Source organism: Pelodiscus sinensis, chromosome 9 (assembly GCF_049634645.1).
Source record: "Pelodiscus sinensis isolate JC-2024 chromosome 9, ASM4963464v1, whole genome shotgun sequence".
Taxonomy (NCBI): Eukaryota; Metazoa; Chordata; order Testudines; family Trionychidae; genus Pelodiscus; species Pelodiscus sinensis.
In genome coordinates, this window is record NC_134719.1 from 7,446,961 (window position 1) to 7,467,607 (window position 20,647).

General features: G+C 38.4%; 1 protein-coding gene across 1 annotated transcript in view; it reads right to left on the reverse strand.

Moving 5' to 3' along the window:
* BEND5 (BEN domain containing 5) overlaps nucleotides 1-20,647 on the reverse strand; it is a 1,533,100-nt gene that overhangs the window by 1,404,035 nt on the left and 108,418 nt on the right. The window contains exon 3 of the mRNA XM_006126434.4: nucleotides 12,923-13,047. Within this exon, the coding sequence (XP_006126496.2) occupies nucleotides 12,923-13,047 (125 nt within the window). The remainder of the gene's footprint in view (nucleotides 1-12,922; nucleotides 13,048-20,647) is intronic.

Below are 20,647 nucleotides of genomic sequence, written 5' to 3' on the forward strand. Positions count from 1 at the left end.
GAGCCGAGAAGTACTGACTACCAGTGTGCTGTGCCAGTTTTGGTGCCAATGGTGTCAGTACCGATCGTGCAGACGTGGTCTTTTTTGGTTTTGAGGCTGAGACTGCAGGGCATGCTTCCTTGGTTGGCACCTTCCCCTGGGACTTGTCCACACTGGGCATGCCTGGAAACTGCTTATCCCCCGAAGCCTGTGCCATCAGTGCTAAGGAAGCTTCATCATTAGAAGCTTGAACTGCAGATCCCAGGTCTTTAGGGACCTGGAGGATAGGGAGGATACAATGATGGTGACATTTCTGTGGGGAGTGATCCTGCCCCAGACAATGGATGCACTGTGCATATCCATCAGATATAGGGATGGACAGCCAGCAAGTAAGGTATCTCTTGAAACCCAGAGTTCCTAGCATAACTGCACAACTAACTGGGGAAAAAGGAATAAGGAAAAAAATAACTGATGTTACCTCCTTTTCACCTTCTCAGAAATGCTGTTTTGTTCCTTTTGTCACTGATGTCAGTCTTTTTGGTCACAATTTTTGCTATAAGACGGACAAATGAGCATCAAGCATCCAATGCACCTTTTCTTCAGTTTATTAAATATAAAGCAATGGTGAAAACAACCATATTTTCTTCCTAAATTCAACCTTAAATTTCATCTGAGTCAAGAGATTATGTTGCCACCCTTTTGCCCAAATTTCCTGACTGCCGATGAAGGAAAACCATAGTAATTGATACCGGATGGGCACTTAGTTTTAGCAAGTTAACTTAAATAGAGCAGTAGCAACTTCCCATGCATTAAAAGGGAAAAAATCTAGTATATGTCACTCCTTTACTATGCATTAATAACTGGATATTTTAGGGAGACAAATTCTTACAAAAAGCGTTCATTTAAAATGATAATTGAGAACTCGTTAAAAGACAAGAAACAAAGGATAGGAATAAATGGCAAATTTTCAAAATGGAGAGGTGTAACTAGTGGTGTTCCCCAAGGGTCAGTCCTAGGACCAATTCTATTCAACTTATTCATAAATGATCTAGAGAAAGGGGTAAGCAGCGAGGTGGCAAAGTTTGTGGACGATACTAAACTGTTCAAGATAGTCAAGATCAAAGCAGACTGAAGAACTTCAAAAAAATCTCACCAAACTGAGTGATTGGACGACAAAATGGCAAATGAAATGTAATGTGGATAAGTGTAAAGTAATGCACATTGGAAAAAATAACCCCAAGTATACATATAATATGATGGGGGCTAATTTAGCTACAACTACTGAGGAAAGGGATCTTGGTGTTATCATGGATAGTTCTCTGAAAACATCCACGCAGTGTGCAGCAGCAGTCAAAAAAGCAAATAGGTTGTTAGGAATTATTTAAAAAGGGATAGAAAATAAGACAGAAAATATCTTACTGCCCCTATATAAAACTATGGTAAGCCCACATCTTGAATACTGTATACAGACGTGGTCTCCTTACCTCCAAAAATATTTTAGCATTAGAAAAGATTCAGAAAAGGACAACTAAAATGATTAGGGGTTTGGAACTGGTCCCATATGAGGAGAGGCTAAAGAGACTGGGACTTTTCAGTTTGGAAAAGAGGAGACTGAGGGGGGATATGATAGAGATATATAAAATCATGAGTGGTGTGGAGAGGGTGAAAAAAGAAAAGTTATTTACCATAATATAAGAACTAGAGGACACCAAATGAAATTAACGGGTAGCAGGTTTAAAACTAATAAAAGAAAGTTATTCACATAGCACACAGTCAACCTGTGGAACTCTTTGCCAGAGGAGATTGTAAAGACTAGGACTATAACAGAATTTAAAAAAGTGCTAGATAAATTCATGGAGGTTAGGTCCATAAAAGACTATTAGCCGGGGGTAAGGAATGGTGTCCCAGGCTTCTATTTGTCAAAGGCTGAAGATGGATGGCAGGAGACAAATTGCTTGATCATTGTCTTCAGTCCACCCCCTCTGACAGGATACTGGGCTAGATGGACCTTTGGTCTGACCCAGAATGGCCATTCTTATGTTCTTAAAATTGAGGAGTACTCCTGTTTGAGTCCAGCAATATTAGTTTGAGAGAGGGAGAAATTCATTTTTTTCCCCTAAAGGTAGAATTGACCAAGGCCCAAGTAAATTTGTTTTCATTTCCTTGCCATCTAAATATACTACAAAAATATATGTTCTCAGATTGTTCACGAAAGGTGTGTCGATGGAGCCATGTAAATTAGAGTATTCGGCATAGTCAAAGAAGCGGGGATTTAAATAATCCCCACTTCATTAAAATAAACATGGCCGCTACGCTGTGCTGAAGATCAGCTGATCCGACACAGCGTGGCAGTGTAGATGTGGATCTATCGGCTGGGGAAGCCTTTGCCGACTGATCCCTTATGGCTCGTGAGCCATGTAGTTTAGACACTCCGTAAGAGACTACTGCTTGGGAACACTCTAAAATAAGGAGGAATCAGTTAAGGAGTTCTTTATTTACAGGTATTTTTCCAGTCTTAAATTTGAAACTGTTTTTATTTTCTGTCAGGCTGACAACCAAATAGTCCCAATCTGTAACAAAGGAACTCCACAAATCCAATTTTACAGCTATCAAAGAATTCTGATGTTTAAGATGCAATTTCTTTTTAGCATTAGTGATTTTTATTCTTGTCAAGGAAAGCCTTACCCTAGCCATAAAACTTTGCATGAAATTTAAATATCAATATTTAATTCCCTTTGGCAGTAGATCAATCCAGCATTACTGATCTCTTTGAAACTCACACATCCTGATGTTACATTTCTATTACTCCAAACTTAATTTTCATAAAGATATTTTACATTTACATCTGTGTTTTATATTACTGGTATTATAATAGTAATAGTTATAAGTTAGTATCAAAACATTTTCCTATACAATTATATTTCTTTTTAATTATTTACTACTTAAAAACTGCATGTAAAAACTGGAAAAATCAATCTTGGACACGAATTACCATAAATAGTGAATGGAAGATAATTTTATGTTTTGTACAGTAAACTATACAGTATTCTGCATACTGCACACTAGAGATAGTAAAACATTTCTAAAAGTCAACACAAAGATTATTTTAGAGCCAAGTTTGTGAATGTAGTATAAATTTAAAGCAATATATCTCTTTACCAGCAGAGTTTCTTTTTTTGTTTTTAAAAATATATATTTGTACGTAAATTTTCTTGCACTATTTCTCTCTCTCCTTAATCTGAATCGCATTGGTATTCTGCTGTGTTACTGTACATTGTTTATCAGGCTGATATTTATACTCCCTAAAGCCACTCACTGTAATCAAGGTTTTATTTTAATCTATTCAAATATGCTATTCAAACTGCCTAAGCTATTGGTTTGGTTGGGATTGTATACCAGGTCTATGACCATCTCTCTAAAAGCAATTCAGCGATTAATAGGTTAAGCCTAACTTTGATATAACTGTATATTTCAAGCTGATTATTAAACACTGTTGAATGAAAAACAGTTTCACAAGGAGTAACGGTAGTTCGAACTAGGAAGCCTAGTTCGAACTACCTAGTTCGTGCCCCGTGTAGCCGCGCTGCACGGGGTTCGAACCAGCGGGGTTTTAAAAATGGCAGCTCCCCGCTTATGCAAATGAAGCCCAGGAAATTCAAATCCCAGGCTTCATTTGCAAGTGCGGTATGCCTACATTACCCTCCTAGTTCGAACTAGGAAGGTAGTGTAGACATACCCTAACTTACAAAGCATTTTAAATGTAATGTCCCTTTCATACACATGCACTTGTGCATACACACAACAGTTTTTTAAAATGAAGCTTTGGTAAGAATATTAATTTTATGAAACACTCTGATACTAGTGATGCCTTAAAAATACCTAAGATGGGAGTATTTTTCAAAAACACTATCTTGACTCTGATTTGGGAATAAACATGACAACATTATGGTTCAATTTGCCTTTTTAAAGCAGCCCACCTACCTGAGAGAGGTAATCTGCACTTTCTCTGACTTACTTCAAAGGACTTTTTGGTGATGGAACAAGACTAATGGTGAAAACTGTGAAAAAGCCCTTCCTTTGGATGGAGAATATATAAATAAATAAATAAATACTGACATACATGTGTAGTTTAGCACAGAAGACAGGGAGAAAGAGGCCCTGATCATTATGAAGTTGTGAGACCACCTTTTGAAGAAAATGGCCATATCTGCTATTTGTCCTTGAAGAAGACTTTACTGTGGCTCAGAGGTAAGACTCTTCCGGCTAAAATAACGGCAGCTATGAAGGCTACCATCAAGGACAGATAAAGCAAAAAACATGTTGCCAGTGGCTTGAATGGGGGGGCCTGTCAGCCTTGTCAGTATCAAATTAAGGTTCCAAGGAAGAAGGGGTTGATGTACCCATAGATACATCTGTTCCAGCCCCTTTAAGAAGGGGCCACAGATTGCATTTGAGAATATCGATCACATGCTCAGCCACGAGTGAAATATAGAGATCTCAAGGTAGACAGACACTATGGAGGACACAGTTAGGGCATCTTACATTAAGTAAAGCAGATAATCTAAAACAAAAGGCAGTGAAGACTTAGTAGGTGAAACACTTTTTGTGTCGACCAGATCAATAAACTCTTCTACTTTACCACCTAAGTACCTCAAGTAGACAGCTTTGTGCTCACCAAGAGCACCTCACGAATTAGCTCTTAACAAGCCTGTTTTGCCAGATACAGCTATGGAGCTTGCATGCTGCAGGGTGGAGAGATTCAAGATTCAGGTAATGCAGGCAACTATGATTTTGAGAGATCAAATCCAGGAACACAGGTAAGTTGATCAGTGTGTCCACCAAGAGGTCCAGAAGGGGGGTGAGAACAAGTGCTGGCGCAGCCATGCAGGAACTATGGGAATTAGCCATGTTCTGTCCCTTCTGACCCTGAGCAGGATCTTGTGTACAAGAAGAGAGGGAGGGAACGTGTAGCAGAGTCATCTGATCTAGGGAAGAAGGAAAGCATTTGTGAGCGAGCCTGGACTGTGGCCCAGTAAGAGAAGAACTGAGGACATTTCCAGTCTGCTCCATCACGTACAGCTCCACCTGGGGAAATGCTCACTTCTGGAAAACAGTGTTCAAGATACGTGGATAAATGGATTACTAGTGCTGGTTGGAAAAGGACCTGCTGAGCTCATCCACCAATTTGTTCTGTAGGTTAGAGGCTTTCAGGTAAACAGAATAGGCTATTCCGAAGCCCCATAGAGCACAGAGCCACCTGACACTAGGGAGAGAATCAAGTTCCTCTTGCTTGTTTCTGTAAAATATTGCTGTTGTGTTGACTCTGAGGACTGACACAAAGTTGCCCTCGAGGTGGGGTTGGAGAGCTTAGCAGACAAGCTACACCTCACTTAGCTCTCCATGGACCAGAGACCGTGAGTCCTGAGGGTACCGCAGTGGGCTTCTCATCCCATCTCAGAAGTGTCCGTGATCAAAGACATTGAAGGTGTGGGATTCAAGGAAGTCATGTTTGCATACACCATCTCTGCATCCAAAATCACCAATCAGGGCAGTGAGACCATCTTTTTCAAATGATGTCCCCTGGGTTGTATACCAACTTTAACCAAGATTGGATGGGCTTAGATGTAGCCATGTGTTTTCTATGACACAGGTACAAGATGCCATGTGCGCCAGAAGATTCAAGCAGCTTATTGCTGTGGTGATGGGGTAATGATTCAGGCTCAGTATGAATGCCAATTTAGTCCCAAATCAACTTTCTGGGAGAAAAGCTCTTGCCTGGCTCAAGCTGAAGACCTAAACTGGGCAAAAATGGCTAGTGTAAGAGACCAAAGGAGGCTAAGTTTCTCAGAACAGCTGTTCTGCCACCTTTGGAGCTCCTGGCCACTGAAAGTGTGGCTGCTTTGAAGCCTCACTTCCACACATCATTTTCCCTCCAACCTCCTGCCTTTGATCTGCCTCTTCCTGTCCCCACTTCAGCCATATGGGCAGTGTATGGGCAGTGAATGGCCAGCTATCTGGCTGGCTGGCAGGGAAACTTGGAGGAGAGGGTAAAGAGGCACAAGCATTGGTTGGGAAAATGGGGGATCCTGGAAGAGAAGACGAAGAGATGTGAATGGTGAGGGGGCTCAGAACATGTGAAGAGGCACAAGCGGTGATCAGGGGGCACTGGAGAGAGGGCAAAGAAGTGTAAGCAGCAGGTAGGGGGCCTCAGGGAGTGGGCCTTGGGGAGCCAGAATGGAGCATGTGTGGGGAATGGAGGAGTGGAGGTCAAGCGGGGGTGGGACTGCAGTCCAGGTGTGCCTGGTCTACCCAAATGGAGGAGTCACACACCATCCGTAGAACTGGGGAAAGCATGAATTTTTGCATATTTTTCAACAGCCCCTGATTCTGGAATATGGACTGTACTTATGTTTGCCTCCACCTGGTCTGTGGCTCTACCTTTGATCAGTCAGTCACCCAAGTAGGGATATACCTACACCTCTTGCCTTTTTAGGAAGGCTGCCACAACTGTCATGCACATCATGAACACCCACAGGGCTGCTGATAGACCAAAGGGTAGTACTGTGAACTGATAATGTATGCGGTCTACTGCAAATCATAGGTACCTTCTGTGTCCTTGAAAGATAGAAATGTGGAAATATATATCCTTAAAACTGAGGGTGGTGTACAGTTTCATAGATCCAGAGAGGGGATAGTCAAAGCTAGATCAACCATGCAGAACTTCAGTTTTTTCATAAATCTGTTGAGATTTTAGTGATCCAAGACTGGTCTGAGGTTGCTGTTTGCATTTGGGATCAGAAAGAAATGGCAGTAGAATCTCAATTCCCTTAGCTTCATTGGAACCTCTTCCACTGCTCCCGCACATAAAAGAAACTGCACCACTTGAGCCAGAAGTCTCTCAGGAGAAGGGTCCTTGAAGAGGAACAGGGAAGGGGCCTAGGCAAGAAGGAGGGGGACAGCTGAAATGAAGGATGTATCCCACTTTCACTATGCGCAGTACCCAGCAATCCATGCTCAGTAAGAGTGACAACTGCCCCACAAACATAGGGAAGATAGGATCCAGATATTGTCCTAGAATTCCATCCTAGGGTGCACCCTCAAAAGGCCTATTTATTCCCTGCCAAGTGTTTTGAGAGGGTTGATACCTGAGCATTTGAAGATTGGGATAGAGCCTCTGTTCCTCCTGCAGCTATGACCCTGCCTCTGCTGGGATCAATGTGGAAAATAAAAAAGGGCCATTGTTTGAGGCTTGTAATGCTCTCTCACAGGGGCTGGTACAGGCAAATCCTAGGACATCAAGCTGTGGAGCTTTGAATCACTTTGGTCTGAGAAGAGCAATTTGCCTTCAAACAGCAGGTTTTGGATTGTCTGGTGGGCCTCATAGCACAATCCTCAAGCCATGAGCTCTACCTCATACCACTACAGAGGTCGTGGGATAGGTCACCAAATCAACCATATCCAAAACTGCCTAGAAGGATGCCTTGCTCTCTTCCCTTAAGACTGAGAATTCACCCATGGATTCTGAAGGCAAGCGGTTCCTAAACTTTGCCATAGCTAAACAGGAGTTAAAGTCAGAACTCGGGAGGGCCTTGTGGTTGGAAATTCTTAACTGGGGAAGCTGCCTGTCAAGCATGTTTATAAAGATATGCTTGACAGGCAGCTTCCCCAGCTAAGAATTTTTGGCATCTTTGGCCTCCTGGGATAGATCTTGTTGCAACCTTCCCCCCCCCCCATTTGCTGCCAAAACAACCAAAGAGCCTGATGGGAGGTGAGTTTACAAAAACTTAGACCCCATGGGGGGAACAAAGTATTTCCTCTTCAGCCACATGGCAACAGATGAGAAAAATTCAAGGATCTCACAGAGTGCTTTTATTGGCTCTCGCATGGCATTGTTCAAGGCCATCCAAGGCCATTTGCAATGGCCTTGAGGCCACTAATATGTTCACTAGGGCGTAGGAGGATTCAGAGATATCTTCTGCTTGTATGCCTTCCACAAGAGTTTTGGTGTATCCTGTAATCATCCTGGGTTGACAGCATGACAGTTCACTTCACAGCCTTGTTTGGGGAGAAAAATGATGAGACCTATATCAGCACTGGACCCTGTACTTTCTCTGCTGAAGCTTGGTTGAGTGAAGGTGTGTCCTGCAACAATACCAAGGTCGGTCCCAGAGACTGATCCCATTTCTGAAGGGGACAATCAGGGAGCTTGCACTTCCAATTCTGCAAGTAGGAACATCTCAAATGGGAACCCTGAATCAGCTGGAGTGTCAAATTGGCCCCAGCCGTGGCATGTGCGATTGACCAGGTAGCCAGGCTGCCAGCAATATGCCTTGTGCTATGTCCAAAGCCAGTGTCTCCAGTCAGAGCAGTGTTTGTTACTGTGCGAAGCATAGAATCCTGCCTTTAAATCAGTCGGAAGACTCACTCCTGGGCAACCACACTGCTGCAGTGCTGACCGGTGCCAGAGAGCGGTGTCAGCTTGCCCTTCCCTGGCACCTACCTCACTGCCAAAATGGCAGCAATGTCAGTGCTGCCTCTGACAGTTCGCAAATGGCCAGGGATGGTGGCACTGTGAGGGAAAGAAGGTCCCTCACTGCCTCAAAAGTGTCTGGCATACATTGTAAATCCAGGACCATCATGTCTTTTTGGCTCTTCCTGGGCGGGGAGTCCACTGGCAGCAAACTCAATGGCACCATTCCTAGGGCCAAAGTCAACAGTGCTCTCTCCCAGGACTATTTTAACCCTTTTTGTCCTGGAGTGGGGTGACTGCCCGACTACAAGGTATTTTCATAAGTGTTTGAACTGTCTCACATTAACAATGGATATTTATGGAATGATTTAACAGCATTGGCATATACCTATGAGTTGATCCTCCTTTCTAATACCAGTGGAAATACTGCTTTTGATGGATTTCTCATTATGGAACAAATATTCGGAGTATATGCAGCAGTTATTTTGGGGATACAGACGTGTAAGTTGCATGGGTATGTGACCACCATTTATTACACTAATTGTAACCCTCTTGCTGTTACGTTGTACTCCTTCAGTCTGCTTGCTGTATTCAGCTGTCATCTCCCATCATATCCTTAGATAGTAAACTATTCAAGCTTGGATCCATTATGCATTATATTACCTAGCACAATGAGAGTCTCTATATGCCACCACAACACAAATAATAGTTATCAGCTATAAAACCTTCCAATTCACATGCAACAGAATAATTGGTTAATTTAAAAAATATAAATTTAACTTCTTCTTTGGTCCAGTTCTCTGGTGGATACACATTTCCCACTGATGCTTTTAAATGCATGCCAGCTTAGAAGTACACCTGTATCTGAAACAACAAGTACCATAGAATACTAGTATATACTTAACATATAATCTGGATGTTACACTCGATTCAATTTCAGGTTCTACAAAGGAAAATATGTAAAATTATGGATGATGTTGTGAAGGTCACAGCTGAAATTAATGGGAAACAAACTTGGCCCAATACAGAATGTTATCTAGCAATAGGAAGCAGCCTCTGACATGTATATAAATAGAAAAATTGGAGGTTTGCCGATGGGACCATGTGTTCTCAGCAAATCTATTTTCTTCATTCTCTTTCATTGTTACTGTGTAATCATTGCATGATTATAGTCCTTATGTATAACATATCAGTTTCTTTATGTACTTTCCAATATTGGTGTTAATTGAATTCATTGAGCAAATGCATAAAGACATTCACTGCTCAGATCTTATCACTGATAGAGGACCACCTGATCTAGGAGTCTGAAACCATACACTGGAGACCAAAAAGTTAAATTTTACATCACACAGGTGTTAGCTGCTTTTCTACATACCAGTTCCTTAGGCACACAAATATAACCTGGTAATTATTCTTTTTCATTGCATGTGGTTAAAAGAAGAATTAAATCAAGGGCACAGCATAAAATCAAAGTTAGAAAGGAGAAAGTAAAGCCTATTTTATAGCCTTCTAGAAAAACCAATCTTGAAACCACAAAAATATTAAGAAGCCAATAAAAATATTATTATCATAAAAGCATAACAAGAATAATCAGTGCTACTGCTTTGACTGCCATGAAAGAGATCTGTGTTCAATTTTCTTTTCCCAGGGCTAGGAGGAATTACCTCTGTCACATGACAATCACAAAACATATACGCAATGTGAAGAAGGAAACAATAGTTTTGAAAGAGATCTATGTATGATGGTCCACAGCAAATTAGCCATAAGTTTCCATAGTGATGTAGCAGAAAAAGAGGACCATTTTTGGACTGTATATTCTGAGACATCAAGGAGCAGAGAGTCTATAATTCTTTCTCTAGATAGTAGGAGTATCAGCATACTTGGAATACTCCATTCAGTTTTAGATTCTACATTAGAAGCAATATTTTGAGGAAGTTATAAAGAAGATGGGTAAAAAAATCTGAGAGCTGGTATGATTCACTAATGTAGAAAAGCAGAGGCCCCAATATAGAAAAATAATTAAACACATACTCAAGTGTTTTGTTAGGTAGGGGCCTAAAAATAACTAAACATGTATATGTACATTGAGACACAATTAGGAATGTTGTTAATCTACAAAAATCTGAATGCAAACAGCAAGGATAAAGAGGAAATATTTCTACCAAGATGAATTATTATAAAAATTATAAATTATTTTTTTATTATAAAATTATAGCTAAGAATTATGGAATTAAGTTAAGCAAAGATGTATTTAGGTTGAATATCAGGAAACAACAACTGTTGGATAGATCAGAAGCTATGGAATGTCTTTAGACATTAATGGTGGAAGCCCCATTTCTTTAGACATTTAAAATGGGATTGTACAAGAAACAGAAAATGTATTCCAGGGAACAATCTTACATTGGCAATGAGATGGCCTGATAACCCAATAGGTCTCTCTTTTCCATCTCTTACTTGTATGATTCCATTCACCATCCTCAGTGTTACAAATGTAGGGGAGAGAGCCTGGTTGTTTATAAGCAGTATACTGTTAATACTAAATTACTGTCTGATGCTAGAACAGAAAAACTAAACAAAGTGTATACCACCAACAAAAGTTCCTAATGCTGTTGGGACTATTGTCTTTGTGCCATGGAATGTTATTAATTTAACTCTCTTTCAAATTGTTTTACGTTTTGTAATCACTTGTCCCTCTTGTGTGTCAATAAGCAGTAGTTTGGTACAACAGGAGAAAAACAGGATTGATGAATTGTGAGAAATAGTCAGATAATGAAAGATTGTGTCTTGTTTTCTCATGATGGGGGAAATGCAATTAATTTCTCTGTGAACAGGAACTTCACCCAGTACATGATATCAGACAAGTCTGAAGAGATTTTAATAACAAGCAAACAAAGGGCCAGAAAAAATAATGTCTAGTGAACAGACTGTCAAGTCCAAGTAAACTAAGTGATTCAAATCAGGAATTTAAAGAACCTTAAAATAAAGAAGACCAACCTTAAATGATCTAGACACTTCATCAGATTTGTTGCCTAACAGGCCGAAGCCTGATCAACAATATTTAAATGGGTAGATTATGCTGTTTTCTCTCACCTCTATACTGAATCAGTAATAAATGTAAGTCACATAAGAATATTTAATCCTAGTAACTAAACTAAGAAATACTTTAATACAGAAATATTGGGATTCTTACTTGCCATAGACCTCTACAAATATACTGTTCTAAAAAATTTGTTTGTGTATTGTATGCTACACTGAACCTTGTGTTCTTTGCTTTTCTCATTTCCTAATAAAACAAAAGAAAATAATCATAAAGCACAAAGCAGGTTATATAGTATGTTTGATATATCAATTTTTAAATATTCATTTAATATAGCTGAGCTGCAAAGACTAATACTGCTTATGCCCCCTAGTCCGGAGCCCTAAATAAGGTTGCAGACTAGATTACATTCATACAGGTTTCATTTTAACGGAAATTGGAGAGATGAAAAAAAGATTATAGGAAGGCACATTATAAAAACAGACCTCACAAGTCAAACTTAATAGTGAAACCATTCTCTTTCATGTAGACATCTGTGAAAACAAATATCCTGTAAGCTCTAGATATATATTCTATCTTTCCACCAGATCTCTTTGCCTCCTTGAGACAGATTCTCATTCATTTCATGACTATAATTTGATTATAGTTGACTAAGGCATAGCAGAAATCAGACTCAACTCTGAGTACTTCCCCTGGGCACAGGAAGCTCTGCAGCTGCACTGCAGAAATGTGAGTGTTTTTTAATCCAGGGGAGGTACCCAGAGGTGGGTCTGATCTTCTCCTCTCCCTCCCGCTTCCCGAGAGCAGAATGCAGGGGAAGAAGTAGTCCTGTCCTTCTCAATGCAGCTGGGACTAGCAGCTAGGAGCCTTTGGCTCGGTTGCTCCCTGCAGCACAGGGGAGATCAGAGCCCTCTCCACAGCTGGAAACTTCTCAGAGCTGCAGGAAGGCGACACAGAAGTAACAGTGGCAATTCTGTAACTCCCTTACAATAGCTTTGTGCCCCCATGTGATATCCTTTTGGGTTGGGACTCCTATGGTTACAACATTGTGAAATTTCAAGATATAAACATAATGAAATGCAAAATGGACTGTGAATTTGGTAGGGCCCTACCTAAGTAGTCAACAGCATCACAAGCAAAGTCCAAATGGGCAAGACCCTCCAAGACAGGTTGTTTCTCAAAGTGGGTGGTGGTTGGAGAAGGTACTGCCGGGGGGACTGACCCACTAGCTTGTCCCCTCCAAGGCTTCCTGGCTTCAAAAAGAAGGATTCCTCTCTTTTATAGTCTGTCCACTACTCTTGCCCAGGCTCCTGAATTTATTTTAAGCCACTTCTTCAACTGGTAGGATATTTTCATTTTAATTTTTAATAAGAACACACCTTTTATTCTCCAATAAAGTAATTATGAATGAATCATACTATTTAACAGAAACTTACCTGTGACTCTTTCACATTTTCAACAGTGAAGTTGAACCAAACTCGAAAGCGTGGGTTACAGGTATCGGGCCTAATGAACAAGTCATACTCAAACTCTGTGATGTGGTCCACACGGCCAAGGTTACCTACCAAAGGATTACAAAATGCAGCAGTTTAATGAATGGCTGATAAACCCTTGCACAACTGCTACACGGAATGGTTTTTTAAAATGCTTGACTATGATTGGCTAAAACTCCTCACATGATTATAAAGTTAATGAGTACAACACAATTCAGAACTTTTTTCAAGTAAAAGTCTTTATGAAACTCATTAAGAAAATATACAAATGGACCAAGCATATTTAAATAAGTCAATACATGGAGGAAAAACACCAATATGGACTTTTATAATCCACTCATAATGATCTTTTGTCCTCTCTGATCTTGATTTTTTTTCTGTGAATGTTGTCCCACCATCCCTTCTGCTATGCAAAATCCCCTCTTTGCTCATATGATTTCTTTGCCACCTCCCTCCCTACTTATATGGATTTCTTTCTCCTATGTGCTGCTAATGCTTAAGAATGCTTAAAAACAGTGCCCAAAATTCTGTTGTTCCCCCTATGGATGATTTTCAGGACTTCTCAGTTTTCTTACAGATGCTGAAGATCTTCTTGCCTAAAACATGAGAATATGGGGTTTAGCTCGGGCTCTCCTGGCTAGCTTTGTGATACCATATTGGAAAATAGACTACTTTGCTCCCTCTGGCACTTTTCAGTACAAAATGAAAGCAAGCAACATATCAGGCCATATTAGAAAAGGGAATGGAGTTCGCTTCTGGAGAAACTTAGAAAAGTGCTTTTAAATTGTTAAACTGGCTTTTTTCCTTTGTAGTACTGCAGCAAATTTCTAAGATGGATGACTTGTCTGTCCCTCTACTAATTTATATCCTACAAAATGAAATATTTTGCATTTTTCCTGCTCACACCCATCTTATCAAACTTTGTAATTAATAAAATAACACCACACCTTCACACTAAAAACTAATTTAAAATGTTAGTTATGAAAGTATTGCTACATGTTTGGACCTGTTCTTTTATTAATTCAGATATAGTTTTAAATCTTTGGAGCAATACTACCAAATTGTTATTCATACAGAGCTATAATTTCCTCTTCAGGCAGTCCCATTTAAAACAGCAGCACAATTTATAGAGTAAAATGCAGCTCAATATTAGTAATGGCATTAAAATCTGTCTTACAGTTTGTTTTATTGGGACAACGGAATAGTTTGTATTTTGGAAACCAACAGGCATTTCAGATGTGTGTTTCATCAATGTACTTAAGAACATAAGAACAGCCATACTGAGTCAAAACAAAGGTCCCCCTAGCCCAGTATCCTATCTTCCCAACAGTGGCCAATGCCAGCAGGGGCGGCCCGAGGCGGGATTCTGGAAGCTGGCGCCCCAGGCGGAATGTGTGATCGGCGCCCCCGCGTCCCAGGTAGAATGCGCAATGGGTGCCCCCGGCTCCACAGCCCTCAATGGCATGACATCATCTCATTGGGCGCCCCATTTAATGCGATGCCCTAGGCGACGGTTGAGTCGGCCTATACGCACGGGCCGCCCCGAATGCCAGATACCCCAGAGGAAGTGAACAGAACAGGTAATCATCATGTGATCTCTCTCTAGTCATCCATTTCCAGTCTCTGACAAACAGAACCTATGGACAGCATTCCTACCCATCCTGGCTAATAGCCATTGATGGACCGAACTTCCACGAATTTATCTAGTTCTTTTTTGAACCCTGTTAAAGTCCTGGTCTTCACAACATCCTCTGGTGAGGAGTTCCTCAGGTTGACTGTGCGCTGCATGAAAAAAATGTCCTTTTGTTTGTTTTAAACTTGCTACCTATTAATTTCATTTGGTGACCCCTTAGTTTTTATGCTATAAGAACAAGTAAATAACTTTTCTTTATTCACTTTTTCTACACCAATCATGATTTTATAGATCTCTGTTATGTCACCCCCTACTCTCCTCTTTTCTAAAATGAAAAATCCCAATCTTTTTAATCTCTTTCAGATGGGACCCATTCCAAACCCCTAATCACTTTTGTTGCTCTTTTCTGAACCTTTTCCAATGCCAATATATCTTTTTTGAGATGAGGTTACCACATTAGTACATGGTATTCAAGAAGTGGGCATACCATGGTTTCATATGAAGGAAATTCTGTCTTATTCTCTATCCCTTTTTTTATTATTCCTAACGTTATGTTTGTTTGTTTTTTGACTGCCACTGAACATTGAGTGGATGTTTTCAGAGAACTATCCACAATGACTCCAAGATCTCTTGAGTAGTTATAGCTAAATTAGTCCCCATCATATTGTATGTAGAGTTGGGATTATTTTTCCAATGTGCATTACTTTACATTTATCAACATTAAATTTCATTTGCCATTTTATTGCCTAATGACTTACTTATAGACCCTTCTGCATAATCAAGTTGTTGTTGACTTTGCTGACAATGAACATTTGTTATCCTCCATATCTGGAAACTTTTTCCTTTTCCTACCATGCCCAATCCAGACTTTTCACTACAAAATTATTTTAGCTGAGTCTATTATGATTAAATGGATGTCTGCAATCTCATTTTACAGAGTAAATGACTACATTATGTATTCCAAACTCTTTATATTTATATTTTGGATTTATTTTGTACTACGAGATCTGACAAATATAAATTAGATAATTCACCTGAGTTTTGGTTAACTCCCTTTCCCATCCCTTGTCTGTATGGGGTCTTCTCTTGGCCCTGATTCTGCTACTGTTACTCAGAGTAATATGTTAATGTCACTGGAACTGTTCATGGATTAAGTCACTATTCACTATTAGTAAGGTTGGAAAAATCAGGGTAAGTTCTTCAATTCAAAACGACAAAGCCTTTTCATTTGCCTTAAGGCACAAAGCATATTTGTCACTATAGAAATGATGATAATATTTGCACTTCTATAACATAAATAACTCCCAGTAATATCAATAGTAATTCCATGTTTGGAATGAATGATCTGCATCAGGGATTGGATTGGAGAAAAAAATTGTAGCTATATTGATTTAAAAAAAAACCATCACTGCAACTAGTGAATTCTGTAGCAGAAATCCAAAGGTCATAAAAATGGATTGTGCCGTATGATGCAGATCAAGAATACAAGATATTAGTGAGAAAATAAATATTCTATATAAAAGTCAAAATGTTCAAAGCAAAATGATATCTCAATTTCTGACCTATTGCATATTTCAGTTTCCATTTCAACATCAGATTGCTAATTAGTCTAAATGCAAAGTACCAGACCCTGAGCCCACATGTTCTCATGCACGACTGTGACATACAGAGATGCTGTAAAGATGCCTGAGCATCTGAGGACTTCCCTTGTGTTAAGGAAATCACTGGTGGTAGTGCAGACATGTGTCATGGGATCATTACAAATCAGTGTAAACTAAAGAAATCTATCTACCTAGGCATTACTAATACACTCATCAACATCATTTGAAGTTACCACATACCTCCAAATAATTTAATCATTTGTTCATTCTATACCTTGCTCTCTTCCAAGATTACTGCTTTCCACATTTCTCATTCTCAGTGAATATTTCTGTGAAAGATTATCTTCACACAATTTTCATTTCTGTAAGGAGACCCTCTTTTATTTTCTCTCTAGTGCAGCTTCTTTTGTATTATTTGTGAGTTATCATGGGTGGCTGCAACTCCTTCCAGTTCAGCATTATTTGTTTATTTCTTTAACACGCTATTACTTTCACGTAATTAAGATGCTAAATAAGATGCCCAATGCCATATACTTTTATTAACATACTTAACATATTCCCCACACACAGAAGATTGATGTTTATAGTTATTGTAGTCTTTGCTTATATTCTATCATCCCATTTCCAACCCACATGACAGTGCCCCTAAGGTGAAAGCTTTTGTGAAAAAAAGGTCTAGAATTGCACAAGCATAAAAATAAATACTTCCACATATTGAGAGAGTTTCTAGTGTTCAGTGGGTGTCACTGAAAAATATTTCTACACATCAAAGAGAAAGGATTTGAGCAACTACAAAACCAAGCTCATAATAAAAGTTAAGAATTCTACAGTACAGCCTTTATATTGTTGTAGTCAAAGGATCCCATTTTTTTAATCTCAATGTGCAGGAATTTGTGTCCCAATACAACAAAAAATAGTGATTTACACTGTAATGTATTTGGAAGAATTAAGCAATAATTAAACATTGATTACATAATGAAGATATGGTGCTACACTACATATTCATTATATAGTCAAGAACAAATAGGACTATTTTTACATTCAAAATAAGCATCTCCTATACTAAAGGCAGATTTTTGAATTAATATTCACTTTATCATTTGAATATATAGGAAAAGTGGGTGGTTTTCTCTTAATTTAGTTTTTATAAGCACGAGTTAAAAGTGTAATATTGAGAAAGAAATACTTTATATAATTAGTGGTTTAAAAAGCAGCTACACACTGAAATATGTTCTTGTGCACATAAATATTTGTGCATTGAGATAATACACATATTACTTTTATTTTAGAAATAAACTAGGTGAATTAGCCACTTTTCATGCTTCAATGATAGCCAATTAAAGGTAAAGGTGGAGAGTGTCAGTTCTGTATGACGAACATTATGTTTCAAACACATATAAACTGCAGTCAAATAACAAACTACAACCTATTCAGAGACTTTTACTATCCCCCACATTTGATTTCTGTGCACATTTCTACTATCCATTAATTTCTGCCTTCTCCTTATAACAATATTGCTTAGATAATTTTCTTTTTTTTAAATCAGGCATTTGACACCACTCTCAATACACCTAAAAAAATCTAAGGAGAAAGTCATACATTGTAATGATACTGTCAAGTACTGTACAGCACAAAGGGCTTGAACCTGCATCCACTGAAATCAATGGGAGAACCACCATTGATTTCTATGAGTGCAATGTCTAATATTAAGCAACTATGTAAGATTTTAAAGATAACACAATATAATTGCACAGTCACAGTAATTTTTATGAGCTAGTCCTGCAGAATATAGAGGGTGACAAAGTTTTATTTAAAGCACATTTAAGATAAAGAACAAATCTGTGGAATTTAAAAGAACAACCATGATGAGTAACGGCATTGATACATGTTTAGACACAAGCATGTTGATATTCAAAGGAACACTTTCCATCACGTTTTTTTTTGTTTTTTTTGGTTTTTTTTTGGTGGCACACGTGCAGCACTGAATGTGAAGTAGCTTTCTGGACACATGCTAAAAGTGACAGAAATAATTCCTTAAAGGAAACAGAACATTATGAAACAATATGAATTAGTTTTTCTATGCACTCTTAAATAACTTGATTTTACTTTTGAGAAGTACTGAAACAGATCTTTCTAATTTTCTAGGATGATGTGAACAGACCAAATTACTTTTTTCTTAGCCTTGGAAGTTGTTTTTAAGATAGTCTCAGTTTCCATATATAGTTCTATGCAATATTTACAGCTAACAGAAAAAACAAAATGTGTAGCTTTCCCATGATAAGTCAATCTTAAGTTGCTAATCATAGTAATTTAGGTCTCTTACAGAAAGAGTACTATAAATTGCAATATACTCAAAATGTGAATTATTTTAAATGGACTTTTAAAGTACATTTAAAGTTTCTGGAAAAGTTCACTACATTTATAATAGGCTTAAAAGAAAACCAATATTACTATTTTATTTATTATGCAACGTACATTTACTCTTCATAAAATATTGAAGAATATTGCTTCCTACATAAAAAGGATACTTTACAGGAAGAAAGAAAACCTATTTTAAAAAATGCTAGCTAGAGTTACTGAGTATGCCAACAATTACCATAAAAATGCAAGAAAAGAAAATATAGATATGTTAAGCAATCCTAAAATCTTCTTAAACCACACATTGTGCTTTCCTACGGAGAATTTTAAGATGAAAAATAGACCTTGAGGGTCTTAGACAAGCCTGAGGCAATATAAAGAAAAAGGTCAAACACTCTGCTAAAAAGGACCGTTATCTTCAGAACAACAACTTATCAGCCAGCTTGCAGCCCTGCTTATTTACAGTTATTGGTCCCAGAGGAAGTGCACTTCAGCACAGGGCGCGATTACTTTGTAATGAGTTTGCCAGAAATGGTAAAGGAAACTAATTTGTAACAATGTGCTGTTCCCTGCACATGAACTTTCTCAGACACTTTTTTGTCCAGCAATGAATAACTAACTTCAGCCCTCCTAATAAGCAGTGAAGACAGGAGTGCACTAAAAATGTATGAGTTGCAAGCATGAATGTGTTGAAATATCCGTGATTATCCCTCTCAGCTGTCCATTACACTGCTCATGATGACCACCAGTTCCCCTGTGGTGGCTATACAGAATGCAAGTTTCAGGGGGTAGATTTAAGCATGAAAATTAACACCATTCGGAAGAAAATAGTCTGCACCTGTCACAGATTAGCAACAAAAGGTCAAATGCCTCCTTTTACACCTATAACACTTGCATATTGTATGCCTTGCTCATAGGAGCATAATTTCAGTTTTCTTAATACAGAAAAGTAAGCACCATGGTGAACAGAGGGGGGAAAGAATTAAACCTTAGCTAAAAGCTATCAATAAATCTATTGTTCAAGATACATATGAATGGAAGTAGTTGAGGCAATCTCTGTCTCTAAAGAGGTAGTTTTTCAAAAAGAGAATTACACAAAGTGCTCCTCCGTTTTTGTCAATACACTGCTAGGTTTTGAAATACTATTTTTCATCCACACAATAAAAATCTTGACAAGTAAGCAATAGAAAAATCACTAATACACTTGCAGCTGCATTTCAATCTATACAAATTTTTTAAACAAAAACAACCAAGGAACAGATTGGCACAATTGAACAGCAGACACATTTTTTCACTACTTGAACGTAGGATCGAATCCAACATAGCCAAACAGTATTAAGTTATACTTTCATGGAATCATATTTTTTAAAAAAACAGAGGTAATAGACAGAAAAATAGAATATAGTCTGAACTGAATTCCTCCTTAAAGACCAGAAAACACATTGAGATGATGATCATGTAATTTTATTTATGCATTCTAAGGAAAGGGGAGGAACTTCAAGTTCAAAGATCTGCAAAAACTTTTTCCTGCAGTTAAAAATAAGATTTCTTCTGAAAGAAATGCATCTATGAATACAAGTTTATAAATTCCTCTTTGTTGTACATAAAATTTGTAAGAGATATCTTGATGAGGAAGAGGTCCAATGCAACTTCAACAGACAACCCTGGATTTATAACTAGTAAAAAAAAAACCATGGATAAGTGATGATGTTTGGAATCTCAAACTCACAGAGGTATTGTTACCTAATCCTCTGTTCACAGTACATATTTGAAAAATCAGAATTATCCCTGAAATTTGGAAGCATGTGTCTTGAACAAAAAGAAATGCAAACTGCGAAGTCTTCATCATAAAAGTATGTATGTAATCTTTTGTAATTTTCAGTACACTTTTGTTTAGACTGTTTATAGTGGTAATGCAAATATTAATATCTGCAGTACAAAGTGATATCCATACTGCAGTTAGATCAGTGTAATAAAACATCTAAATGTTCTGCAATTGTACAGTATTCTTGGAAAGGCCTGAAGCTTCACCTAGAGAAAGGAATAGTACTACACATGTTTGGCTGGAAACCAAAA